This window comes from Lates calcarifer, unplaced genomic scaffold (assembly GCF_001640805.2).
Source record: "Lates calcarifer isolate ASB-BC8 unplaced genomic scaffold, TLL_Latcal_v3 _unitig_2006_quiver_642, whole genome shotgun sequence".
NCBI lineage: Eukaryota > Metazoa > Chordata > Actinopteri > Centropomidae > Lates > Lates calcarifer.
The window spans coordinates 45077-69405 of NW_026115916.1; the positions used below are offsets into that span (position 1 = coordinate 45077).

Sequence of the window (24329 nt, forward strand, 5' to 3'; positions counted from 1 at the left end):
AGATTTAATTGAATAAAACATATTTAAAAAAAATAAAACAGGTTTTACTTTTAACCATCAGCGCCTCCTGCTATTCACTGACTGTAACTACACTGATCTACAGTGAGAACAGCGCCCCCTGCTGCCTAAGGTGAAGTAGTACACCCCCTCCGCACCCCACCTCACACACACACACACACACACACAGCAGCTCTGTGAGGTGTTTGGTTAAACACAAAATCAATGATTCTGGAGGAGATAGCGACGTGAAGTCTGTTCTCATGTTCTCTGTTATTCCTTCACAGCAGTGCTCAGATCAGCTCCTTTACTATGTGACTCTTCACTCTTCACTGTGAGACTATTCATTCTTCACTCTGAGACTGTTCACTCTGTGACTCTTCACTTGATTTATTGCTCATTGATCTGATTACAAGTTTATTGATTATTGGCAGACTGATCAATACACCAGATCCACTGATAATCATCAATCATGATATTGTGATCTTCACTCAGTATTGACCAGGAATCCACCTCGAAAAACTACTACCTGAGGTGGGAGATGGTTCTGGAAGATTATTGATTATTAAAACAGAGCTAATAATTTCTCTATTATTAACTCTGGGCGATACAGACTCAATAATCATTAATCAAAGCTAATTCATATGAATTGTGATTAATGTGTTTTATTATCAACAGATTAATATGTGACCCCGCCCCCCTATCCCCCCTCCGCCCCCCTTCTCTCCTCCTGCTCTGATCGATGAGCCTCTCACAGTTTGATCTCTGATCAGTTGTATCGGTTCTGTATCGGTAGCTGTTGTTGTGTCGGGTTCTGTTCTCGGTTCTTCGGGTCTCGGTCTGGTTTGATCTGGTCCCTTCTGGTTCTGGCTGCTTGTTCCGGAACTTTTCTGCCTCGGTGTGAAGCCTCGGTTTCGGGTTAACAGTTAGCATCTGTGTGTTGGAGCAGTTTTAGCTTCTGTTACCTTCATCACGCGGAAAATTCCCACATCAGAGTCTCTGTTTCACACCGGCCCCACCTCCCCCTGCTACCGCTCCGGACCGGACCCAGAGCCCGGTCCACCCAGAAGCTGCTCAGCTGGTTCGGTTCAGTTAGCAGGGCAGCTAAGCTAACAAGCTAACCTGCGTTAGCAGCTAGCACTGAGCCCGGGCTGCCTCCGTGCTCCTCATGCCGGCGATGCTGGAGAGAAACCCGGAGGCTCCGGGGAAGAGAAGAGGCAGAGCCCCGGCGGGCGGCGGCGGCAGCAGCGGCCCCGGAGCAGCAGCGAACCCGGGCGGGAAGAATCTGTCCGGTAATGGAACCAGCACCAACAGCTGCTGGGAAGAAGGAAGTTCAGGATCTAGCAGCGACGAGGAGCATGGTGGGTAGCCTCGATCATTGTAGTACTGCTGTGTACTGCGTGTACTTCCGAGTACTGCTACTGAGTACTGCTGTGTACTGTGCGTGTAGGTGGTGGAGGGATGCGAGTCGGACCCCAGTACCAGGCCGTTGTTCCGGATTTTGACCCAGGTAAGAGACTAAACGCGACTCGGTAGTGGTAGCCTCGAACAACGCAACCACCAAACTACACGATACTGGTTCCAGTCCTCTCAGACCGAGTCCAGGTCTTTATTTATTTAACAGCAGCTTCTGTAGGTTCTAGTTCTATAACACACCTTGACTGTTCCTGGTTCAGTGAGCAGCTGATTCAGGACCAGGTCTACAGTCCCACACTGAACTACTTACAGTTTTATAACAGTCTCAGACTCTGGACTTAGAGAGAGCTGCTGGTCCTCATCCAGAACTGGACCAGCTGCTCAGCACTACATAAATGATAAATATCCTCAGTGTCCTGTGTCAGGTCCACCTGGTCCACCGGGTCCACCTGTGTCGGGTCCACCTGTGTCAGGTCCACCTGTGCATGTGTCTTTTAAAGTTGATAGTGTTCAGTGTGTGTCAGTGAGCTCAGGGTTAAAGCTGCTGCTGTTTCTGTTTTCACTCCTGTGTAGTCAGAACATCAGGAACACCTGGACATGAAGGTCAGGTGTGATCTCAGATATGTGCTGTAATAATAACACTATGTGTGTGTGTGTGTGTGTGTGTGTGTGTGTGTGTGTGTTATCAGAAGTGGCTCAGGCAGCTCAGCTCAGAGAAAACCTCGGGATGTTGGTTTGGATCCCCAGCAACTGTTTGAACCAGACTCAGTGTAAGAAACTTTAATTCCAAACCAAAGTAGACTGATGTTTAATATCAGACTATAGTTTGAGACGTTTGTTTCTGTTTCTGTTTCAGTGGACGAGTACATCGCCATCGCCAAAGAGAAACATGGATACAACATGGAGCAGGTATTGTGTGTATTCACTGCGGACATTATAATCCTGTCATTACCTCCAATTCAGAGTCAGTTACCTGTATAACCCTGGGTTTCAGGCTCTGGGGATGCTCTTCTGGCACAAACACAACATTGAGAAATCTCTGGCTGATCTGCCGAACTTCACCCCATTTCCTGACGAGTGGACGGTGGAGGACAGAGTCCTGTTTGAACAGGCCTTCAGCTTCCACGGCAAGAGCTTCCACCGCATCCAGCAGATGGTACCACACCAGTTCATTTATATCACTGTGACCAGTACAAATACTGTGACTGGTGCTTTACAGTTAGTGTGGTCAGAGATTTATTGTGCTGTAGAATCAGGGTTTATTTTCTGTCTCTATGTAGTTGCCTGATAAATCGATGGCCAGTCTGGTTCGGTTTTATTACTCTTGGAAGAAAAGTCGTAGTAAAACCAGTTTGATGGACCGACAGACCCGAAAACACAAGAGAGAGAGAGATGACAGGTGAGCTGTAACCTGCACAGGTACACCTAACACAACAGGTAGCACGAGAGGTAACACAACAGGTAACACTGTGCTTAGTACCACAGGTGTGAACCCTCACGGCTGAATTCTGTGATGTGATTGGTGGATTAAACTCTGACCTGGTTGTGTTTCAGTGACGATGAAGTTGAAGATGGGAACAGAAATCCTCCGAGTGACTCTGAGTTCGACCAAAATAAAGACGACAAGAAAGAGGTGAAAGACTGTTTACTGACTGTTACTGTCTGTTTACTGTTTACTGACTGTTACTGACTGTTTACTGACTGTTACTGTCTGTTACTGTTTACTGACTGTTACTATTTACTGACTGTTTACTGACTGTTACTGACTGTTACTGTTTACTGTTACTGATTGTTACTGCCTTACTGTTTACTGACTGTTTCTGACTGTTTACTGATTTTTACTGACTGGTTACTGGTTACTGACTGTTTTTCGAAACTGGTTTTCAGGTGAGTCCAGGATCAGAGAGATCAGAGGTGAAACCAGCTGCTGGACTGAAGGTAAAAACAGATTAAACTCACCTGAACACCTGTATCATCAGCTGTGTGCAGTAACCTGTCTGTCTCAGTCAGGTGACGGTAACCTGTCTCTCTCTCAGACAGGTGGGAAGGCGTCACAGCGAATGAAGAAACGTCCTCCGAGAGGAATGTTTCTGAATCAGCAGGACGTCGTCTCTCTGTCGTCTTCATCTGCTCAGGGACTCATCAGACACCTGGACTGTCAGCTGGTCTCCATCAAGAGACAGGTCTGTCTGCTCACCTGTCTCTCTCTCTCTCACCTGTCTCTCTCTCTCTCATCTGTCTCTCTCTCATCTGTCTCTCTCTCTGGGTTTTAGATTCAGACCATTAAACAGACGAACAGCACTTTGAAGGAGAAGCTCAGCTCAGGTGTTGACGAGTTCAGGCAACCTGAGGTACCCATGGCAACCATGGACTATTACTCCTATACTCCTATATAAGTAGCTATAAGTAGGGTGTTGAAATCTGATGTTGCTGGTTGCCTGTTGTTGCTGTAGTTGTTTACCTGTGTTTACGTTTTGTTTTGTTTTTGTTTTTTTTGTTTCAGGTGAATCAGAAATTTAACACTCGTTGGACCACAGAGGAGCAGCTGCTTGCTGTACAAGGTAACACCTGAACTACCTGTGACCAGGTGAACTGACACACCTGAACCACCTGTGACCAGGTGAACTGACACCTGAACTACCTTTGACCAGGTGAATTGACATGCACCTAAACTACCTTTGACCAGGTGAATTGACATGCACCTAAACTACCTTTGACCAGGTGAATTGACATGCACCTGAACTACCTGTGACCAGGTGAATTGACATGCACCTGAACTACCTTTGACCAGGTGAATTGACATGCACCTAAACTACCTTTGACCAGGTGAATTGACATGCACCTGAACTACCTGTGACCAGGTGAATTGACACACCTGAGCCACCTGTGACCAGGTGAACTAACACACCTGAACTACCTGTGACCAGGTGAATCAACACACACCTGAACCACCTGAATACCAGTACTATAATCTCACAGTGATTGGTCAGTGACTCATCCTGTCCTCCAATCCCATGCAGCCATCAGGAAGTATGGGCGGGACTTCCAGGCAATCTCAGATGTGATTGGTAACAAGTCTGTGGTTCAGGTGAAGAACTTCCTGGTGAACTACAGACGGAGGTTTAACCTGGACGAGGTTCTTCAGGAGTGGGAGGCTGAACACGGCATGGAGGGAGGAGAGGGGGGAGACGAAGGAGGAGAGGAGGACAAGATGGAGGAGAAGATGGAGGTGTGTCCTGCTGAGGAGGAGGAGGTTACAGCCAAGGAGACAAAGGAGGTGAGAAGGAGTTATGTTCACTACAAATCCCAGAACTCTCTCTGACTGCAGGTCACTGTCCTCAGGTACATTTATTGTTCCAGTGCTGCCGTTTTAAACGTACCTGAGCTTCTACTGTTTCTACTGTTAATCTACTGTGTTTCTGCTGTGTTTCTGCTCTGTCCTTCAGAACTCGTCCTCTCCAGTCGACTCCCAGAAGCCTCTGGCCTCCTGAGACCCTCTGACTCCGCCTCTTTGGTTTTATGATGTCATCATTTTATTTTATTTTATTTCCTCAGTTTATCAGTTAGTGTGTTGAACTTTTATTGATCAGTTGATTGATCAGGTTTGAGGTTTGTATCATGACCTGTCACCTGTCGTCACTGCTCTCTCTGGACCAATCAGAAATCAGGCCTGACCTGTCAATCACAGTGGGAGGGGCCTGGTTCCTGTCTCTTTATTTCCATGTTTTCTGTTTTAAATCTGCTGTTTTTGGTTTTCTGAGTTTTTGTTTCTCTGTGTGGAGGTGTGTGTGTTGGAGGTAGAGGTGTTGAACTGAATCAGCCATGTTGGATGATGTCACTCAGGTATCGTCATCCTGTTTTATGGATTTTAGGACATTTTAGGAGAGTGACAATAAAACCAAAGTTCATCAATAAACATGAGCGTCTCTTCATCTTCTTCTCTTTTTAAACACAAACACAGATCAACAGTTTTTTTCTGAAATGACAGAAATACTCTGATCTTTTACTTCAGTTAAAGTAGCATCAGCTAAATGTACTCAGAGTATCTGAGGTAAAAGTACTGCATATGCAGAGATTATTATGTATCAGCTGGACAATGAAATAAATTATACAACAAACTAAGAGAGAGAACAAACTGATCAAACAGAGAAATGGAAAAATCTAACTTTATTGAATCCTTTGGGATGACTCCCTCAGGGAAATTAAATCCTGAAACCTCAGACTGTCAAACTGTAGTTTAATTAGATGAATCTTCTGCTGATGAATTCAGTATTAAATGTTTGAACTCGTCCTGATCTCAAACTCAGATCCTGTTTCTATCACAGAAAATCCACGTCAATGAGAAGGAACTGATTTCATATTTATTTGTAACCAACGTCCTGAGCTGCTGTAACAGCAACATCACAACCCAACCGCTCAAACTGATCCATAAACTTTTAATTACAGCAGATAACCTTTATACCTGGAGCCTTTTCAGACGGGAGGTGAAGTCCTGATCTACAAGATGAAACAGAAACATGAGCTGACGCAGGTGAAGACAAAGCCAAACATCGTCAGTCGTCAGGGATCTGAAGGTTTTCAGAGTTAAAACAGAAAAATCAAACCAGAAACAGAAAGTTTTCATTTGGGTCAAATCAACATTTTCTCTCAGAATATTGTGTGTGAAGCACTTCACAGTATTTATTACACATCCTCCCCCTGGTGGTCTGGTTCCTTTTCTGCAGTCTGTAACAAACAGCGCCCCTGGTGGTCTGGTTCCGTCCCGGGCAGCTGGGGGATTTCCTGGGCGGAAGCTGCGGAGGGGGTTTCCAGTGTGATCAGCCCAGTCCTCCCCGCTGGATCTCTGAACTGGATCCCTGTGACTTCTCTCTCACACACAGATTCTGGACGCTCAGAACCCAGGGAATCCCGAACAAGAACCCCGAACCTGAACCCGGACCATGAGGAGTTTGCCTGAGGCCTGGAGGCTCCGAGGCAGCGGCAGCGGCGGGTTGACGGTTTGAATCCCGGAGAGAGTCCACCGAGCCGAGGAGCTGCTGAGCTGAGCTGTGGCCTGCGGAGGAGATTCATGTGAGTCCCGGGGACAGTAGAGACCCAGTAGAACCTCAGTAGAATCCGGTAGAAGACGTTAGCTGTGTGTTGGCGGTTTGTAAAAGCAGCCAGAGAGACACAGAGCTAAAGACGCTAACAGTTAGCATCAGTCAGTGTTTACATCAGTGAGTCAGAGACCCGGACTCTCTAAGACCCGGACTCTCAGAGTCCTAGAGTCCCAGACCGAGTCCCGGTTTAACTGCGGGGACATGATCAATAAACCATCAGATAAACCGGTTTACAGGGACAGAGGGAAAAACTACAGTCAGACCTGATCAATCAAACTCAGAGCAGAAAGTGAAATTAAAACCTGGACACGTTAAAAACCTGTTTCTGGCCCTGGTCTGATTCTGGTTTGATTTTGGGCCTGGTCTGGTCACGGTCTGATTCTGGTCCTGGTCCTGTTCTGGTCTGATTCTGGTCGTGGTCTGGGTTGTATAGTTCTGTTTTAAACCAGACACATTAATCAACAAACCAATTAATGGATTCATTGAACTGATCGTCAGCTGATCCTGATCCTGATCCGGAACTGTCTGAGTCTGAGTTGATTTTGGAGATTTGAAATGATCAGTGAATAATTAAATACCGATCAGGTTGATTGATCAAGTTCAGGTGATTTGAGTGGAAACTGATCCTGAGTCAGAAACAAACAGAATCAGCTGATCTGATCTCAGGTCAGTTTCAGTCTGACAGGTGAACACAGTCTGTATCCACAGGTGAACTCAAACCTTCAGAGTCCTGATCCAGGTCTCCAGGAGTTTATTTTCATTATTGATCGATCAGATGATTGTCTGATTAATTGATTCAGCGACTTCACAGAAACATGATTTTAACCTTTTCATGTTGTTAAAGGAGGAAGTGACAGAAACACAGAGGGGGAAACATTTCACTGTGACACCACTGTTGGTCATGATGCCTCTGACTGTTACATAGACAGACAGACAGACAGTAAATGAGGTCTCACTCTGACCAAAAAACCAAAGACAAAGTTCAAAGAAGTTACTGGGATTTTCCTCACACACACGTACAGACATACACACACACACACACACACACACACACACACACACACACACACACAGTGTGGGTTCAGGTCAAATCCTTTTACCTTCAGAACTGTTTGGAAACCTTCCTCAGAGGTTTGATTTGTGTTGAAGCATCAAACAGCTGCTGCAGGTTTGTCACCACATGGTTCACTGTGGTCCTACAGGGATGAACCTAGTAAGCATCAGTCCTCAGATCGGCTGTGGAGTTTAAGTGAGGCTCAGTTGGTGCTGAGGAGGAAATCACAGCAGCAGTCTGAACACTGATACGAGGCAGGTTGGATCCATGAGTTCATGGATTCTGACCCAGAAATCCAGACTCATCAGAGCAGACGATGTGTTTCCAGTCTTCTGTTGTCCAGTGTTGGTGAGTCTGTGTGAACTGTAGCCTCAGTTTCCTGTTCTCAGCTGACAGGACTGACTCCTGCAGTGGTCTCTGCTGCTGTCTGCCTTCACACATGATCTGCAGACTGCAGGTTGTAACCAGTGGTTATCTGAGTAACTGTTGCCTTCCTCTCAGCTCTAAGCGGTCTGACCTCTGACCTCCTGTAAACTCTCTGTAAAGTCTAGAGATGGTTGTGAGTGAAAGTCCCAGTAGATCAGCAGTTTCTGAAACACTCAGACCAACAACCAGGACACATTCAGAGTCTGACATCACCTTTCCTCCTCAGTCTGATGCTCAGTCTGAACTCCAGCAGGTTGACGTGTTGCTGCTGTGTGATTGGCTGATCAGATATTTATGTTAATGAGTAGGTGAACACGTGAACCTGATGAATGGTGAGTGTGTCTGACCTGAGAGGACAATGAACAGAGAACAGAGAGAAGATCAACCAGGAACAGAACCTGGAGACAGAGGAGAACCAGACTCAGGGAGGGAGGGGGTGTTGTTGTTGTTGTTAGATCAGGTGATGGTTGTTTCATCTCTGTAGATCAGAAACCAGAACGAGATTCTTTGATGATAGTGTTGTTCTCTGTGGTCAGAACAGAAACTCTGTCAGACAGAGGTGCATGCTGGTAGTTGGTGTTTCTGAAGGACTTGACCGGCCTCTTTGCTCCTCCGTGTCCCACAGTCCTTTGCAGCCGGTCAGTTCAGGTGATCCTCAGAGGTTACCTCTGTGCTGCAGGGAAACTTGATCAACTGAGAATATTTGACTCTACAAATTGTTGAGGAGCACCTAAATGCACCAGCAGTGTATGTGTGTGAGGTGAGGTGTTCAGGGTCAGAGCGCACCCTGTTCTTCAGCTGTTTATAAACCAGGATCAGCTGTGTTCCCATCGGCCCTCAGTCCGGAGGTCAGAGATTCCTCTCTCAGACCTGAGGAGACTTTTATCTCTGACTGACACCAGAGATCAGATTCATCAACACACTGATGATATCTGATGTTCAGTGAATCACTCAGGGCTTTTATTTTGAAGTTTGTAGTGTGTGTGTGTGTGTGTGTGTGTGTCTCAGTGGAAAAGCCCCTAGCATCCCCACAGTTGAGCAGGAAGTGATGTGTTTCTGTTTCTGTGTGTGTGTGTGTGTGTGTGTGTGTGTGTGTGTAAAACAGCTGATCGTGTGGTCAGGATACAGGTCAAACGTCACAGCTCTTTGTGTTTTTAAGGTCATTCATGTGCTTCAGGTTTATTTTGTCTCTTGCTGTGAGACTGCTTCATGATTTGAATCATTTATAAATATATTTTAAATGTTCAGAGGTTTTATGACAGACGTGTGATGAGAGTCGACAGATCAGCTTCAGGTTTAGTTTTTGGATTTTTGTAGATTTGTTTCACTTTTCTTTTCCAGTGTAAACATTGATCAGAAAAATCTGATCTGATGTGATAGAATGAAGAGTTTGTTTTCACTGACACTCACTCTGAGCTGCATTGTGAAGCTGCTTATCACCTGGCTCAGGAACATCATCAGAGCCAGTGAATGAAGTTATTCATATGAGAAGAAACCTGACACCTGCAGGTAAACTCAGTCACAGTGTATCACATGACCAGAACAGAAACGAAACAGTAGAAATAATTTCCAGTCAGACTGAAGAGAAACTTCAGAAGTTCAGGAAGTTTCTCTCTGAGCTTCAGGGAATCAAACCATCAACTCTGTTTCTGTCAGATTAAAGATTCTATTCAGTGAACACAAACAGAAAAATCAATCACTGATCTATAAACATATTGATCTTTATTATTTACCCCCCCCCCCAGGTCATGTCAGCAGGGAGGAGTGCTGACGGGAGGGAGGTGCAGATTCCCCTCCAGCAGGTGGCGCCCTCCCTGGCTGCTTCCCTCTCTGTGGCCCCTCCCATCACCCCGCCCTCTCACCGCCCAGCCAATCCCTGGCCTTCCAGCGACCCCGCGGCCTCACAAGGTAAACAGAGTCAGATTATATGTTCTACTGTTAATGGAGGCAGGTTTCGTCAGACGACTGAGCTCAGGTGTGTCTCTGTGTCCAGGTGTCCCTGCAGGGTTCCTGCCTCTTCACGGAGGATTCAGAGATCACTTTGTAGAGACTCCAGAGGCCAAATACTGCTGCGAGGTCTGCAGGTTGGTCTTGTGTCAGCCCCGTCAGACCGAGTGTGGACACCGCTTCTGTCAGAGCTGCATTGGCAACATCCTCAGGTGAGACAGGTGGAGATAAACAGCTGGACAGATCGCCTCGTTATAAACCTTCTTAAGTTTTGTAACAGGGTGGGGAGGTTTCACCACGGTGCTGTTTCAGTTCAGACTCTGGTGCAGGTTTACAGGGCGGTGAAGGGAACTGGTCCCTGCTCCGGTCCCTGGTCAAACCGGCTCTGGACCCACAGAGAACTGAACTGAAGTCAGGACAGAGTCTCTGAGCGTCATCACCTGAGTGCTGCTCATGGGGGGAACTGAGCACGGTCCAGACCTGCTCTGTATGTTTGTTAGTTATCTTAGATAACTTCTGTTGTGATATAAATAAAACTGACTTGACTCTCTGCAGCTTCACAGCTCCATGATTCATTATGTCACATTAAAAATCATCTTGCTCCTGAGTAGAAATTGAATCCAGTTGTCAGTGACTGAGTAACTTCACATCCTCTGTCCTCCAACAGTCAGCCCAACCCGGTGTGTCCAGCTGACATGGAGCCGCTGTTCAAGGACAAGGTGGGATGGAAGTGACATCACAACACAAATCATGTTGTCATTAATTACTGACTGATTATCGATTGGTTATTGAACATCCTGTGGTTTGTGTTGAAGATCTTCAGAGATGTTTGCTGCCATCGGGAGATCATGGCTCTGAAGGTTTACTGTCGCAGTGAAGTCAATGGTTGTCAGGAGCAGATGAGTCTGCACCAGATACCTGTGAGAACATGTTCACACCTCCCACCATAGCAGCTAAGAATCCTGCTCACTGATTGGCTGTAGGGCGAGCCCAACACAAAATTTCTGATTCAGAGTTGATAACCAAGATTTATCATATCAAGAAAACAATTCTCTGTGTCTGTCTCTCACCTGTCCGTCTCTCTGTAGGACCACCTGAATGTGTGTCCGTTCTTTGAGGTTCCCTGTCCGTTGGGTAAATGTAAAGAACGAATGATGAGGAAAGAGATTCCAGACCATTTGAGCTGGAAATGTAAACACAGAGAGACCACCTGCGAGTTCTGCATGACCAAGATGCCTCTGACCGACCTGCAGGTAACCTATGACATCACTGCTGACATCAGTCATGACATGACAATTACCTGGGGACTTGTTGCAGAGATATGGGGAGTAGTTGCAGACATCTGAGGACTGGTTGCAGAGGTCTGGGGACTGGTTGCAGAGGTCTGAGGACTGGTTTCAGAGATATGGGGAGTAGTTGCAGAGGTCTGAGGACTAGTTGCAGAGATCTGGGGATTAGTTACAGAGATCCGAGGACTAGTTTCAGAGGTCTGAGGACTGGTTGCAGATGTCTGGGGACTAGTTGCAGAGGTCTTAGATAAACAGTTTTAGATAAATACTGTTGTCTGTTTTCAGAAACACAAGGAGACGGTGTGTCCAGCATTCCCAGTCTCCTGTCCAAACCACTGTTCCTTCTCCTCCCTACCACGGAGTGAGGTACTCAGCCAAGTTATCCTCCACTGTCCAGTCTGAAAATTGTGGCTTAATTTAGTTCTGTTCTTCCTGTTTTACCTCACAGCAGCAGTATTAATGATATTGACTGACTGATTTTGTCTTTAAGCTGTCCAGTCACCAACACGACTGTCCCAAAGCTCAGGTCAGCTGTCAGTTCCACCGCTATGGCTGCACCTTTAAGGTAAGTCCTCATGATCCTGTTTACCTCCTTCTCAGAATATCCCAGTGTGTCACACATGTAACATACATACTTCATTACTGTACATACTGTAAATACTATGCACTAGATTTACTGTGTTTCTTTGTGTTTCAGGGTTTGAACCAGGAAATGAGGCAACACGAGTCCACCTTCGCAGCTGAACACCTGAGAATGATGGCAAACAGGAACTCCTTGTTGGAGAACAAGGTAACCATAGCAACCAGAGTGACCTATAGCAGCATGTTAAAGCTATACAATTAAAAGTTGCAGTCCGGTGCGAGTTTGGTCATTGTGTATATCTGCAGGTGGAGGATGTTAAAGGTGAGCTGTTGGAGAGGTATAAGGTGCTTCCTGCTCTCAGCAGTCGTTTGTCTGAACTGGAGAACCAGAACGACGAGCTGAGAGACAAGAACCGACAGATGGAGCAGAAACTGGCCACCATGCAGGTACTGTTACTGCATTATTATTGCAACTAGTAATGGCAATAAATTTAGATATCTCATATACTATGGAAGCCCAGAGTGAAGGTAATTTACAAAACAACAGACCACACAATTAAAACATTAAAATGAAATCAATAATTAATAGAAGGATGTCTGAGAGCGGTGTTTTTTGATAAAAGACTGATGCTGTGACTGATTTATTATTTGTTTGTGTTTAATTACATCTGGTTACAGGACAATCCCCAAAAATATCTGGCCTGACTCAGTTTTCACAGATAAAGAGTGAAGGTGTGCAGTATACAAACCTGTATGTAGCTGAACATTCAGGTTTATGTTTTTAATGTAAGTGGGAACAGTAAAAACTGTGAAGGTGGAGCTTAGAGAGGGATGGGGGTTCAAACCAATGACACAAATGAAACAAAAGACTCTGAGTGGGGCCTTGTCAGCATCAACTAAACTTTCAGTCTGTCCGTTAGACCAACTGTTCCCTCCCTCGACCTGGACAGATCAATCATCTCTCTCCTCCTACAGAAACTAATGAGCTCTCACTCAGAAAAGCTCCTTGAGGTGGAGCTGGAGCTTCGTTCTCTCCGTCTGCTCAGAGACGAGGTGGAGAACCTGAGAGGAACGCTGGAGAACGTACGGACGAGGCTGAATGCTCTAGAACAAGGGGGACGCAGCGGAACTGGATCCACAACACACACTCTGGGTCAGAACACACACAGAAATTTGGGGACTAGTTGTAGAGGTCTGGGGACTAGTTTAAGAGGTTTGGGGACTAGTTGAAGAAGTCTGGGGACTAGTTGAAGAAGTCTGGGGACTAGTTGAAGAGGTTTGGGGGACTAGTTTAAGAGGTTTGGGGACTAGTTGAAGAGGTTTGGGGACTAGTTGTTGAGGTTTGGGGACTAGTTGTAGAGGTCTGGGGACTGGTTACAGATGTGTAGACACACACAGTCGATCAGTAACGCAATAATAAATATCCACCTCTCTGCAGCACCCCTGGAGACTCAGCTTAATCGACATGACGATATGTTAAGTGTCCATGAGATCCGACTGGCCGACATGGACCTGCGTTTCCAGGTGCTGGAGACAGCGAGCTACAACGGGACTCTGATCTGGAAGATCCGTGACTATAAGAGACGGAAACAGGAAGCGGTGGCTGCTAAGACACTGTCGCTGTATTCACAACCATTTTACACCGGATACTTTGGATATAAGATGTGTGCTCGGGTCTACCTGAACGGAGACGGCATGGGTAAGGGGACGCACCTGTCGCTGTTCTTTGTGGTGATGAGGGGAGAGTACGACGCCCTGCTGCCCTGGCCTTTCAAACAGAAGGTACATGTCACAAACTGACTGGTTACTGACTGGTTACTCCTATGGTGCTGCTTTTGGCTGGTCTGTCTGTCTCACTGTGTCTGTCTTCCTGTCAGGTGACTCTGATGCTAATGGACCAGGGCCCATCCAGGAAGCACCTTGGTGACGCCTTTAAACCTGATCCCAACAGCAGCAGCTTCAGACGTCCTGCGGCAGAGATGAACATTGCCTCCGGCTGTCCTCTGTTTGTGTCTCAGAGCGTCCTGGAGACCGGCAGCTACATCAAAGACGACACCATTTTTATCAAGGTGGGACGCATGACACGTCCTGCTGCTGAGGACGGGTTTTAGGAGATCACTTCTGATTGACAGTCTAATCAGTGTCTGTATTTATTGGCTCGATTGACAGGTTACCGTGGATACCTCTGACCTCCCTGACCCGTGACATTTTGACCCGTCTGACCTCTGACCTCACTGGTCTGAGATCAGCTCACCTGTCCACACCCAGCAGAGCAAAGAATTATGGGAAGGATCAGCGATAATCCGACTGAGAGCAACGCTGACAGAACAGGAGAAGAGTCAGACAGGAAGCAGCCAATCAGAGTGAACTCTACACAGACTGGAGGGCGGCTCCTCCTCTGATTGGCTGATGGACTAAAGAACTCTGTGTGTGTGAATGGATCAGTGCCAACATGGCCGTCGCAGCAGGATGTTGTTGCTGCTCATTACTGATGCTGTGCATCGAACTTTACTTCCTGTTTATTACCTGTTTACCAAGGCATGCTGGGAAATCCACCACAGCCACAGAGGAGCATAGAAAACCAGAACAGACCAGATCAGACCAGAACAGAATAGACCAGCAGGATCCAGTACAAACCAATGAAAATCAATAAATAGCAGGTCCTTTTAAACCAGTAGAAACCAGTAAAGATCAGTAAGGTCCAGTGAAGAGTCACTTTGAAGAGAGGAGGGATATTGATTATTGATGATTGATAACTGCGATGTGTGTGACGTTTTTCTTCCTGTTGTGAGTAGAAACAGTAGAAATAAACTGTAGAAACATTATTGATCATCTGTCTGGTCAGAGGTGTTGAACGTATTTTCCTTATTATTTCTAAACAGGTAAGTTCAGTCAGTTCACCTGGTGTCAGCAGGTAGGAGGAGGATGAACACTAGAGCTTCAGAGGGTCACAGCTGAATTTTATTTTCCTTCACTGAGTGTTGAGGTGATCTGAAACTGAGGAAACCCTGAACGGACACAAAGTCAGGACATGTGTTAGAGAGTAGAGACCTGATCCAGAAAGATTCATGATTCAGATCTGGATTCCAGAATCCAGTCAGCTGTTCCTCTGTGGCCTCTGTGAGTTTCTCAGCGTTGACAGAATTCATCTGACTCATTGATTCATTTGCACAATTTGAATGTTTGTTAACGTGTGACAATAAAGATAAAGAGAAAACACAAAGAATCTGCTTTTATTTCAGAATTCATTCACATTTATTTAAAATGTTTGATAAACTCATGAACCATCAGTCTGAGGTGTTAATAATGTATAGAAACAGTTTTTTTAAGGTAAGAACACATTGGAAACACCTCCCTTTAAAAAACTTTCACCAAACCACCAGTACACTTTACCAACAAACACAAACAGTAACGACACTCAGAAAGGCTTTGGCATTCACACCATGACCCCACACCACCACCACCAGTCTGGACTATTGACACAAGGCAGGTCAGGTCTGTGGATCCAGATTCTGACCATTGCTGAAATCCAGATCCATCAGACCAGGTAATGTGTTTCCAGTCTTCATCAGTCTGGTTCTGGTGAGTCTGTGAACTCAGACTGGCACATCTGGGTCAAAGGTCAAATGTCTCCGAGCCTTGGTGTCCTCAGACCAGACAACAAGAGGTCAAAGATCATGACATTTTCATGACACTGTGCACCAAGCAGCAAGATGAGAGAGTTGCCTCCTACAGCTCAACAATTAATCCAAACAATGTGTCTATTCTGTATTTAATGAGAATTTATTCACCTTTTCTTCCTTTGCAGAGAAAACAACTAAAAACCCTGAGGACAGAGTTTTCATCAGGACGAGGTTTCAGGTTTCTCATTGGTCTAAATTCCAGGGTTCATGTTGTGTTTGAGTTAAATGGACTCAGGATTCATCATCCCTCATTTACTTCAGAGTTCACCTTAAAATGTGTTTCTTCAATCACTCAAATTTAACTGAGAGGGTTTTGAAAAATCTCTGGTCTTTGTGTGACCACCCCAAGCCCCCGAACCCCCAGAGTTCCTCTCTGATTGGCCTAAGTCCTGCTGAGCCTCCGACATAATGGAGACTTATTTTGAAAGTGAACTCACGAGGTGGAGAACAGGAGGGAAGTGGCCACATGGTGGCGCAAAGTTTCAATTCTTTTTACAGTTATTTATCTTTACAGATCAATCTGAAAACGGATGGATTATGAATAAAGTGATCAGCAGGATGTTTCTGTCAGAGATTCAGGCGCTTCTTAAAGTTTCAGTTACAGTCCGGTCCAGCAGGTGGCAGGATTCACCTGAGACGGTGTTTGATGACGCGTCATTAGGAAACAGAAGAAGAAGGAGCAATAGGAGAAGAAGAAGAGGAGGAGGACCCGCGTTGTGTTTGAGTTTCAGCCTCAAACTTCAACACAAACTTTGTTTAAAACACCGAAACCTGATTTTTCCTCTGGGACACAAGCGGGACCGTTCAGCGACACTCGGTAAGTTTACCGGTCGGTCCCGATCTGTAGAGCCGGTGGACACTGTGGACCTCAGCTAATATGCTAACATGCTAACAGGCTAGCAGAGCGCTGCTAAACGGACTGAACCCGGTAAATACCCGGGTTGATGCGATGATAACCCGGGTTAACTGTCAGCGGTTCAGCGCCGTCACGTCTGTGAATTATTTTTTTGGTAAAGTAAATAGAAATATTTACATATGACCAAATAAACTACAAATGACGTCAGACTAAAATTTCCTCCTCAGCAGATGTTTAATGTTTTACGGGTTTCCTTCAGTTTGTAATGAAACTTAAATACATTTGTTTTTATACTAAACTCTGTTTAAAACGTCACATAAAACTCTGCAGATCAGATAATATTCTGTGTTTAGAGGTGAATGAACTCCGGTTGTGTGAAGAGTAAAATACTGAACTCTGAAATAATATATTAATTAATAAAATATTAATTAATTTTGGGTTGAATTAGGACGATGTTTGGCTGAGGATGCGTTCATGGTCATGTGTTCTTCACGGTCCTCTGTATCAGGTCACTGAATATTGTTTGGTGATTACTGGAACTGTGATGTGACTTGAACGCTGCCTTCAGGTCCAACTGGAAAAGCCAGTAAATTCAGATACAGGTGAGGTGGTTGACGTGACATCAGCAACCTGTAGCTGTACCTGTAGTCACATGTTACTGTCAGTGATGTGTCAGGTGAGATCATCAAACAGCAGCAGGTGAAACTGTTGAATCAGTTTGAATTAATCAAATTTATTGTGACGGGTTCGGTTCATTCAATAAAGTTCACGTTTGTCATTTTGTACCAACTAAAAATGAAGAGGAGAGTCGTCGAGCTCTGGAGCGCGATCTTTGAAAATGCCAGTGTGCACGTTATCCTTGTTATCGAAGCCCCGCCTCCTGCTCTGTGATTGGTCAGCTGCTGTCTTTGAGGAGAATCATTGTTGAGGTCAGTAACAGTTTGTTTGTGTTTTGTTCTCAGATTAAATGTTTCTCCTGAAGACTTTTCCTCTTTGTGAACCTGCAGTTCTGCAGCTTCTCAGACAGTTTTCTACCAACACTTTACCCACTCTCACTCTCTTTACTAAGGTAACCTCATATTTGACACTACATACCAGGGTTTCACGACAGTAACAGCTGTTGACATCACGATCAATGAAATAAATGAAACAGGTTCACTCCTGATTTTAAAAACACAAGCTGGTCTGGACCAGACTTCATTTATATGTTCATGTATTTTAAAAATGTTTCACTCACTGGTGTAAAATGCTCTGCAGGCTTTAGTCCTGTCCCTTGTCTGTCAAGAGTTAATGTTGATGTACATCATTAGTGATCAATGATCAATCATGATCAGTATTATCACACTAATAAACACTTCTTTGTAGGATCCCTGTCCTCTGTGTGATGAAGCTAAAGAAGTGCTGGAACCGCTCAAACACAGAGTGAGAAACACGTCCATCAACACATCCATCAACATGTCCAACATGTCCATCAACATGTCCATCAACATGTCCATCAACATGTCCATCAACACGTCCATCAACATGTCCAACATGTCCATCAACATGTCCATCAACACATTCATCAACATGTCCAACATGTCCATCAACATGTTCAACATGTCCATCAACACATCCATCAACATGTCATTTATATTTTAATGTATTTTAAAAATCAGATGTCTGTTGATCTCTTGATGTAATTATCCCATTTTAAACAGCTTTTCCTACACACAATAGAATAGAAAACAAAAGTTTGAACGCTGAAAAAACCAAACACCAAATATAGTTTGAGAAACTTTGAGTAAAAAGACAGAAGCTGGTATGTTAAAGACAGTTGGAATGAGAACATGTGGAGTTTGTCATTTGAAGAGTAAAACCAGCAGAACTCAGTCTGCTACAGTTAAAACTACTTTTTAACAGCTGCTGTGTTTAATAAAACAGATGAAAGTTTAATATCTGAGGCGACTGGCCCTCACTGACTGTCTCTGTCTGTTCCACAGTTTGTCCTGCAGCAGGTGGACATCAGTCTTCCAGAGAACAAGGTGTGGTGGGACAGGTACAAGTGGGACATACCTGTATTCCACCTGAACGGACAGTTTGTGATGAAACATCGAGTGGATGTCGTCCTGATGGATAAACTGCTGCAGGACGCAGAGACACACCAAACATGAAACCTTTCCTGATGTGATCGTTTCTGGTGGAATGTTAATGTTTGATAATCAATAAAACTTTCTGATCAATCAATGTGTCTTTGTTAAATAGATTTTATTTATGAATGCCTCAGTGCATCATCCAGTTAAACCAATCAGAGCAGCCCCTCAGTGTGATGTCACAACTGATCAGCTGCTAAACTTTAAAGTGAAGTTTTTATGGTTAGTGTTTCCCACTGTGCTGATGTTCTGCTACAAACATTAAACTGAATCAGCTGATGTCAGTGAATTATCTCTTTCCCTCAGTATTTACATTTATTGTTTGAATCTGTATTTTGTGTTTACTTCGTTTGAAGAAGAGGGGTGGGGGGACTTATGTCCTTTTACTAATGTAGAATTGTGAAAGCAGGATTTTTTACCTATAATGGATTATTTTTCATTCCCGTATTGTGTTACTAACTCTAACATCAATATCAACTCTGAGTATGAAAATCTCTTTTCTCTTTTTTTGAAATATCAAAACTTTTTCCCTGAAATATTTCCACTTTTCTCTTTTTGGTTTCTTCACAGAAGCTTTAACATCCCATTGTGTGACTCAGACATCAGGAGCTGTTCATTAGAGTAAGTACAACACGATCTGTCACATCTGTTCCAATGAGAAAGAGCACACTGTGTGAACAGGTTCAGTCCGTTAATGAATGTTTATTTCTGTCTGAACACGAGTGTCTGGGATCAGATGGGTGGTTGTACCAGTCAGGTGCCATGTTTAGTGACATCACACAGAGAAATAAAAACAGATTTTTGGATCTTAGTGACAGACTTGTTTTATTCTTGAATCTGAAAACGACACCTGAGTCTCCTGACTCACCTGATCCTCTGAGCTCATCAATATTTAACCTGCTGAAGGTTCAGAGCCTCTGACTGTCAGCCAATCACAGCCCACCTCCACCCATGTGACCTGGAAGTGCAGTCAGCTGGTGCAGAGCGCAGTGGTTGTCATGGGGACGGTCAGGTGTGTTGTCAGTCAGGTGGAGGTGTGTTGATGGCGTCCAGCAGAGCTGTAGATGTTCAGTTTGCTCTGCAGAGAGCGAAGAGGAAGATCAACAGTCTACAGCAGCAACTGAACAACAAGTAAGAAGCTGAAATAAAATGAATCTGAATAAGACCAGGAGTTAAGTTTTGTTTCCTTAACTATGAATGTGGTCTGGAGGAGACCGTGACAGAACGTGGTCTGTACTGAACTCAGGAATTTCTGGCAGCACTATGTGGTACAGATTAAACAGCTAATGCGCTGCAGGGACCATGTGACCTGCAGGTCATGTGCTCAGATGTATAGTCAGGCTGGAGACCAGCTGAATTCGACTGAACTCTCCTGGTCTCCAGCAGGTTAGTTTCTGTGTTTACTGTTCTGGCTGGAGTATTAATCCATTTCTTCTGTGGAGTCAGAGACATCGAGTGGATCCTGTGTTCACCTCATTGTTCTTCACATCAGCTGTGAACCAGCTGGTCTTTTAATATGTGTTTTCATTGAAAAGGTTTTGTCCTGCAGGATGTGACTGTGTTTGATGGTTCAGTTGATTTAAAGTCACCTGTTACCTGGCAATGTCATTGTGGTTTCATATCTCTGAGCTTTTATTTTACTGTTTCTATTCCTCTGTATGTCTGTCCCTCTGATGATGAGGATGTGTGTTCTGTGTGTTTGATGAACTGATCCAGGATCAGTGTTTCTGACCATTTTTATGTTTCCAGAGAAACCAGTTCAGAGAGTCCAGAGGAGACCAGTCTGACGATATGGATGCCCAGCAAGGAGCTAAGGGACACTCTGGTGGACATGTACAGAGGTAATACAACAAAAAATACTACTACAACGCATGTACAGAGGTTTGTGTGTAAAGGAATCCGTTGTGTGTTCAGACAAGTAGCATGAGATCATGAGTCTAATCAGAAAATCTCTGAGGAGATGTAATGACTCAGGTTGTCCACTGGGTGGAGCTGTGGTTCCTCACACTGATTAACATTGAACAACAGCATCAACAGCAGCATGGAGAAGAGGTCAAAGGTCACGGTTCACACAACAGAATGCTCCCACAGCTACAACTACTGATAATAAACCTGGTGACTTCACTTAACAATAAAATAAATATATGATATTGTTCTAGTATCACTGAATTAAACTGAAGGCTTTAAATGGCTCAGGTTTCTTACAGGTGAAGATATTTTTTACATTTTGAGTCTAAAATATCTCTCCAACAATAAAACATTTTTATTTATTAATCAAACTGAAAAAAGAAAGTAAAAAACAAACTAGTCAACCGTGATTGGCTGAAGGGTGATGGGGCGTCACTTTAAGGTGTGAACTGTTCCCTACAGTAAAACAGGTGTAAACTATTCCCTCAGTTCAACAGGTGTGAACGCTTCCCTGCAGTAAAATAGGTGTGAATGGTTCCCTATAGTAAAATAGGTGTGAGCATGCCTCTGTCCCCTGACAGTCATGTGATGATGTGCGGCCCTCCATCATGGCGGAGTGCGTCCTCAGTAATCTGCTGTGTAAATCTGTCTGGAGGACGTCGGTATATTTGGAGTTTGACTTTCTGCTTCATTAAATATGTTTGCAGTGAAACGTGGAGTTGAGTGGCTGGATGTTAACACAGAGGATGAAACCTGCTGGAGATCAATGACAGGCATAGTTATTATTAGTTACCATAGCAACAATCATTTTATCCTGTTTGTTCGATATACAGGTAAAAGGTAGAATTGCACTGTTTATACAGTCATCAGGAATATGAGCTGTCTGGGAAAGTCGTGTATCAGATCAATCACTTTGTTTCTTTAACTCAGTTTTATTTTGTAGGGGCTTTTGAGTCTGGACCCTGTAGCTGGAGGTTGTGACTTGAGTTGTCGTGTTGATGTCGGTCTGAGTTTGTTCCTTTTATCTTAATACTGTGGTGTATTGTGAACTGGGAGAACTGAGAGTCGTCCTGGTGTGGTCTGATGAGCTGACAGGTGAGGGCGCTCTGATTCACAGGATCCCGACCAAGCTGGGCCGTAAGACAGCGGTCCGTCCTTACAGTCGTCTTGAAGCTGAAAATTATTCTTTAATGTTTACGCCTTGTTTAAAAAGCAGACGGTAGAGAAATGACAGGAAATGAAACAACATGGAACAAAGAGACCTGTCAGTCCAGGCCACCGCCACACCTGAGGAGGTCTCTGGTCAATTTTACAGTCGTGTGGTTATTTTTCTGATGACGTTTTTCACTCTGTTTTTAAACTGCTGAACTGAAGCAGAAACTCTGATCCTGAAAGATGCACAATCTGAAACTGAACATGAGAAATTAATCCTGAACGGCTACTTGTCACCGGGGGTCGGTGATTCCACAAAATTAGATTTTGATCCACAGAAATACCAGGAGCCAGAATCAATGATACTGTGACTGATCCATTGTTAAAGTATTGATCCTATTGATAGTTAAAAAAGGAGTAGTATTTGAGGTACTGGTACACCTTTGTGTCGTTTCAGTTTCCAGAAAGTGTCGTTGATGTGACAGAAGAAGAAACTGAATAAACCGTTTTTTATTAATTTATCTGCGTCTCTCTCTCGCCTCAGTGATAATCCATCATCTGTCGGTGTCTCTCGCCCAGATCAAACACACCATATGAAACAGTTGTGGAGGAAACACAGTATTCAGTTTCTCAGTCAGCAGAGCCAGACTGAGATCACCCCCATATGTGTCCTCTGTTTATTTCTGTCTCTTCTTCTGTGGTGGCAGTGGATCCTGCTTTTTCCAGGAGAAATAATCAAGTCAAGTCAAGTCAAGTCAAATTTTATTTATATAGCGCCAATTCACAACAGAAGTTATCTCGAGGCACTGTACATATAGAGCAGGTCTAGACCATACTCTTTATCTTATAAAATTTACAGAGAGAGACCCAACAGATCCCACCATGAGCAAGCACTAGGCGACTGTGGCAAGGAAAAACTTCCTTTTAAGAGGCAGGCCTGTGAATATTCTCATTTATCTAGGTCATAGTTATCTCTGGATAACATGGGTTGAGCCTGGTCAGATGCGAACACGAACTGATGAAGCCTCTTGGATGAGAGGTGAAACGTCTTCCTAGACTACAACTAAGTCCAGCTGCTTTCGATTAAACTTCCTTGAGATACTTTTAAGAGGCAGAAACCTCGAGCAGAACCAGACTCAAGGTGGGCGGCCATCTGCCTCGACCGGTTGGGTTTAAACAGAGAGAGTGGGGGGATGGGGTATGAGAAAGACAACATTGCAGATACACAGACTAAGTCAAAATGTAAATAGTGGTAGTAATAATAATAATAATATTTATTATTATTTTTATTATTGTTATTGTTTGTTGTTGTTGTTATTATTACAGCTAAAGGAATAATAATGACAAACAGTGAAACATTAATAGCACTAACACTAATAAATGTTTATTGTCGTATCATGGGTTGAGCTGGATCATGGGAGCAGCAGGAGACTCTACAGCTCCAGAGGCAGAACCCTGCAGTGAGAGACAGTAGAAGAGAGAGAGAGAGAAGCACAGCCTGGGCAGTAATGTGCTTGAGGGAAGAACACACAGTTAAAGTGATGCAGCGATATTAAGACAGTTAATAATAATCTCATCAGCAGGACATCATGGACAACATTTACTAACTATTAAGCTTAACTGATGCACTGAGACTGACCCAACCCGCCGAGGGAAAAATGGTATCCTGAAATAGGAACCAGAATAATGTGCTAGTCGAAAGTTAAAACATAAAGATGAGTTTTTAGTTTTGATTTAAATTAAAGGTTGCAGGATCAAATGTGACGCCAAGATTTTTGGCTGTTGTACTTTGACAGATAGCACAGTTCTCAAGGGATATAGTTACTTGATCGAACTGGTGTCTATATCGCTCCGGGCCAATAACCAGCATTTCAGTTTTGTCTGAATTTAGAAGCAGGAAGTTTTGAGACATCCAGCTTTTAATAGAAGACAAGCAGATCTCTAGTTCCCTAATTTGAGAGGCATTATCAGCCTTTATAGGCACATACAGCTGGGTATCATCAGCATAACAGTGAAAATTAATTCCATGACTGTGAATAATTTGGCCAAGAGGAGAAATATATAGAGAGAAAAGCAGGGGGCCAAGAACAGAACCCTGGGGTACTCCATATTTCACATCAGAAAAGGCTGATATGGGGTTATTACAAGAGACACACTGAGTTCTGTCAGATAAGTAAGATTTTAACCAGCTGAGGGCCAGGCCAGAGATTCCAAATCTATTTTCCAGTCGGTCCATGAGTATACAGTGGTCTATAGCTTCAAAGGCTGCACTAAGATCAAGTAAGAGGAGCAGAGAGAGTGGAACCTGAATCCAGAGAGAGTAGAAGATCATTTACTACTTTAGCAAGTGCTGTTTCAGTAGAGTGAAAGGCCCTAAAAGCAGACTGATACGGTTCAAATAGATTATTATCAGCTAAATGAGCTGAAAGCTGCTGAGACACCACTTTTTCTAGTATTTTAGAGAAGAATGGGAGATTTGAGACAGGCCGATAGTTACCTAAAGACCCAGGATCAAGGTGTGGTTTCTTAAGTAAAGGTTTAACCACAGCTGTTTTAAAGCTAGAAGGAACAGTGCCAGTCGTCAACGATAGATTCACAATATTCAGCACTGCAGGGCCCAAGACTGGCCAGAGATCTTTGGAGAGTTTACCTGGTAAAGGGTCAAAAAGGCAAGTGGTGGGTTTAGAAGCTAGTACTATATTAGATAGTGAATCAAGACATATAATGTCAAAATTCATCAGAGCAGAAACTCTCTGAGACTCAGTATGATACTCTGATAATCAGGAAG

General features: G+C 44.2%; 3 protein-coding genes across 3 annotated transcripts in view; all 3 read left to right on the plus strand.

The window, feature by feature from the left end:
- The first annotated feature begins 687 nt into the window (after positions 1-687).
- rcor1 (REST corepressor 1) lies at positions 688-5329 on the plus strand. Its single transcript, XM_018688808.2, has 13 exons — positions 688-1358; positions 1448-1507; positions 2103-2183; positions 2270-2322; positions 2408-2569; positions 2694-2812; positions 2968-3046; positions 3301-3351; positions 3450-3596; positions 3687-3764; positions 3917-3974; positions 4434-4690; positions 4860-5329. Exons 1-13 carry the CDS (start codon positions 1166-1168, stop codon positions 4902-4904), a joined length of 1383 nt encoding a protein of 460 aa, XP_018544324.1. The 5' UTR covers positions 688-1165; the 3' UTR covers positions 4905-5329.
- Positions 5330-5889: 560 nt separating this feature from the next.
- traf3 (TNF receptor-associated factor 3) lies at positions 5890-15036 on the plus strand. Its single transcript, XM_018688805.2, has 14 exons — positions 5890-6483; positions 9738-9900; positions 9986-10151; positions 10607-10658; positions 10755-10859; positions 11028-11192; positions 11514-11594; positions 11719-11793; positions 11926-12018; positions 12117-12257; positions 12786-12963; positions 13249-13592; positions 13688-13879; positions 13980-15036. Exons 2-14 carry the CDS (start codon positions 9741-9743, stop codon positions 14013-14015), a joined length of 1788 nt encoding a protein of 595 aa, XP_018544321.1. The 5' UTR covers positions 5890-6483; positions 9738-9740; the 3' UTR covers positions 14016-15036.
- The window catches only part of mipol1 (mirror-image polydactyly 1), a 40154-nt gene continuing 29917 nt past the window's right edge, over positions 14093-24329 (plus strand). The window contains exons 1-4 of the mRNA XM_051067786.1: positions 14093-14173; positions 16180-16310; positions 19052-19102; positions 20231-20322. Coding sequence (XP_050923743.1) covers positions 14093-14173; positions 16180-16310; positions 19052-19102; positions 20231-20322 — 355 coding nt within the window. The remainder of the gene's footprint in view (positions 14174-16179; positions 16311-19051; positions 19103-20230; positions 20323-24329) is intronic.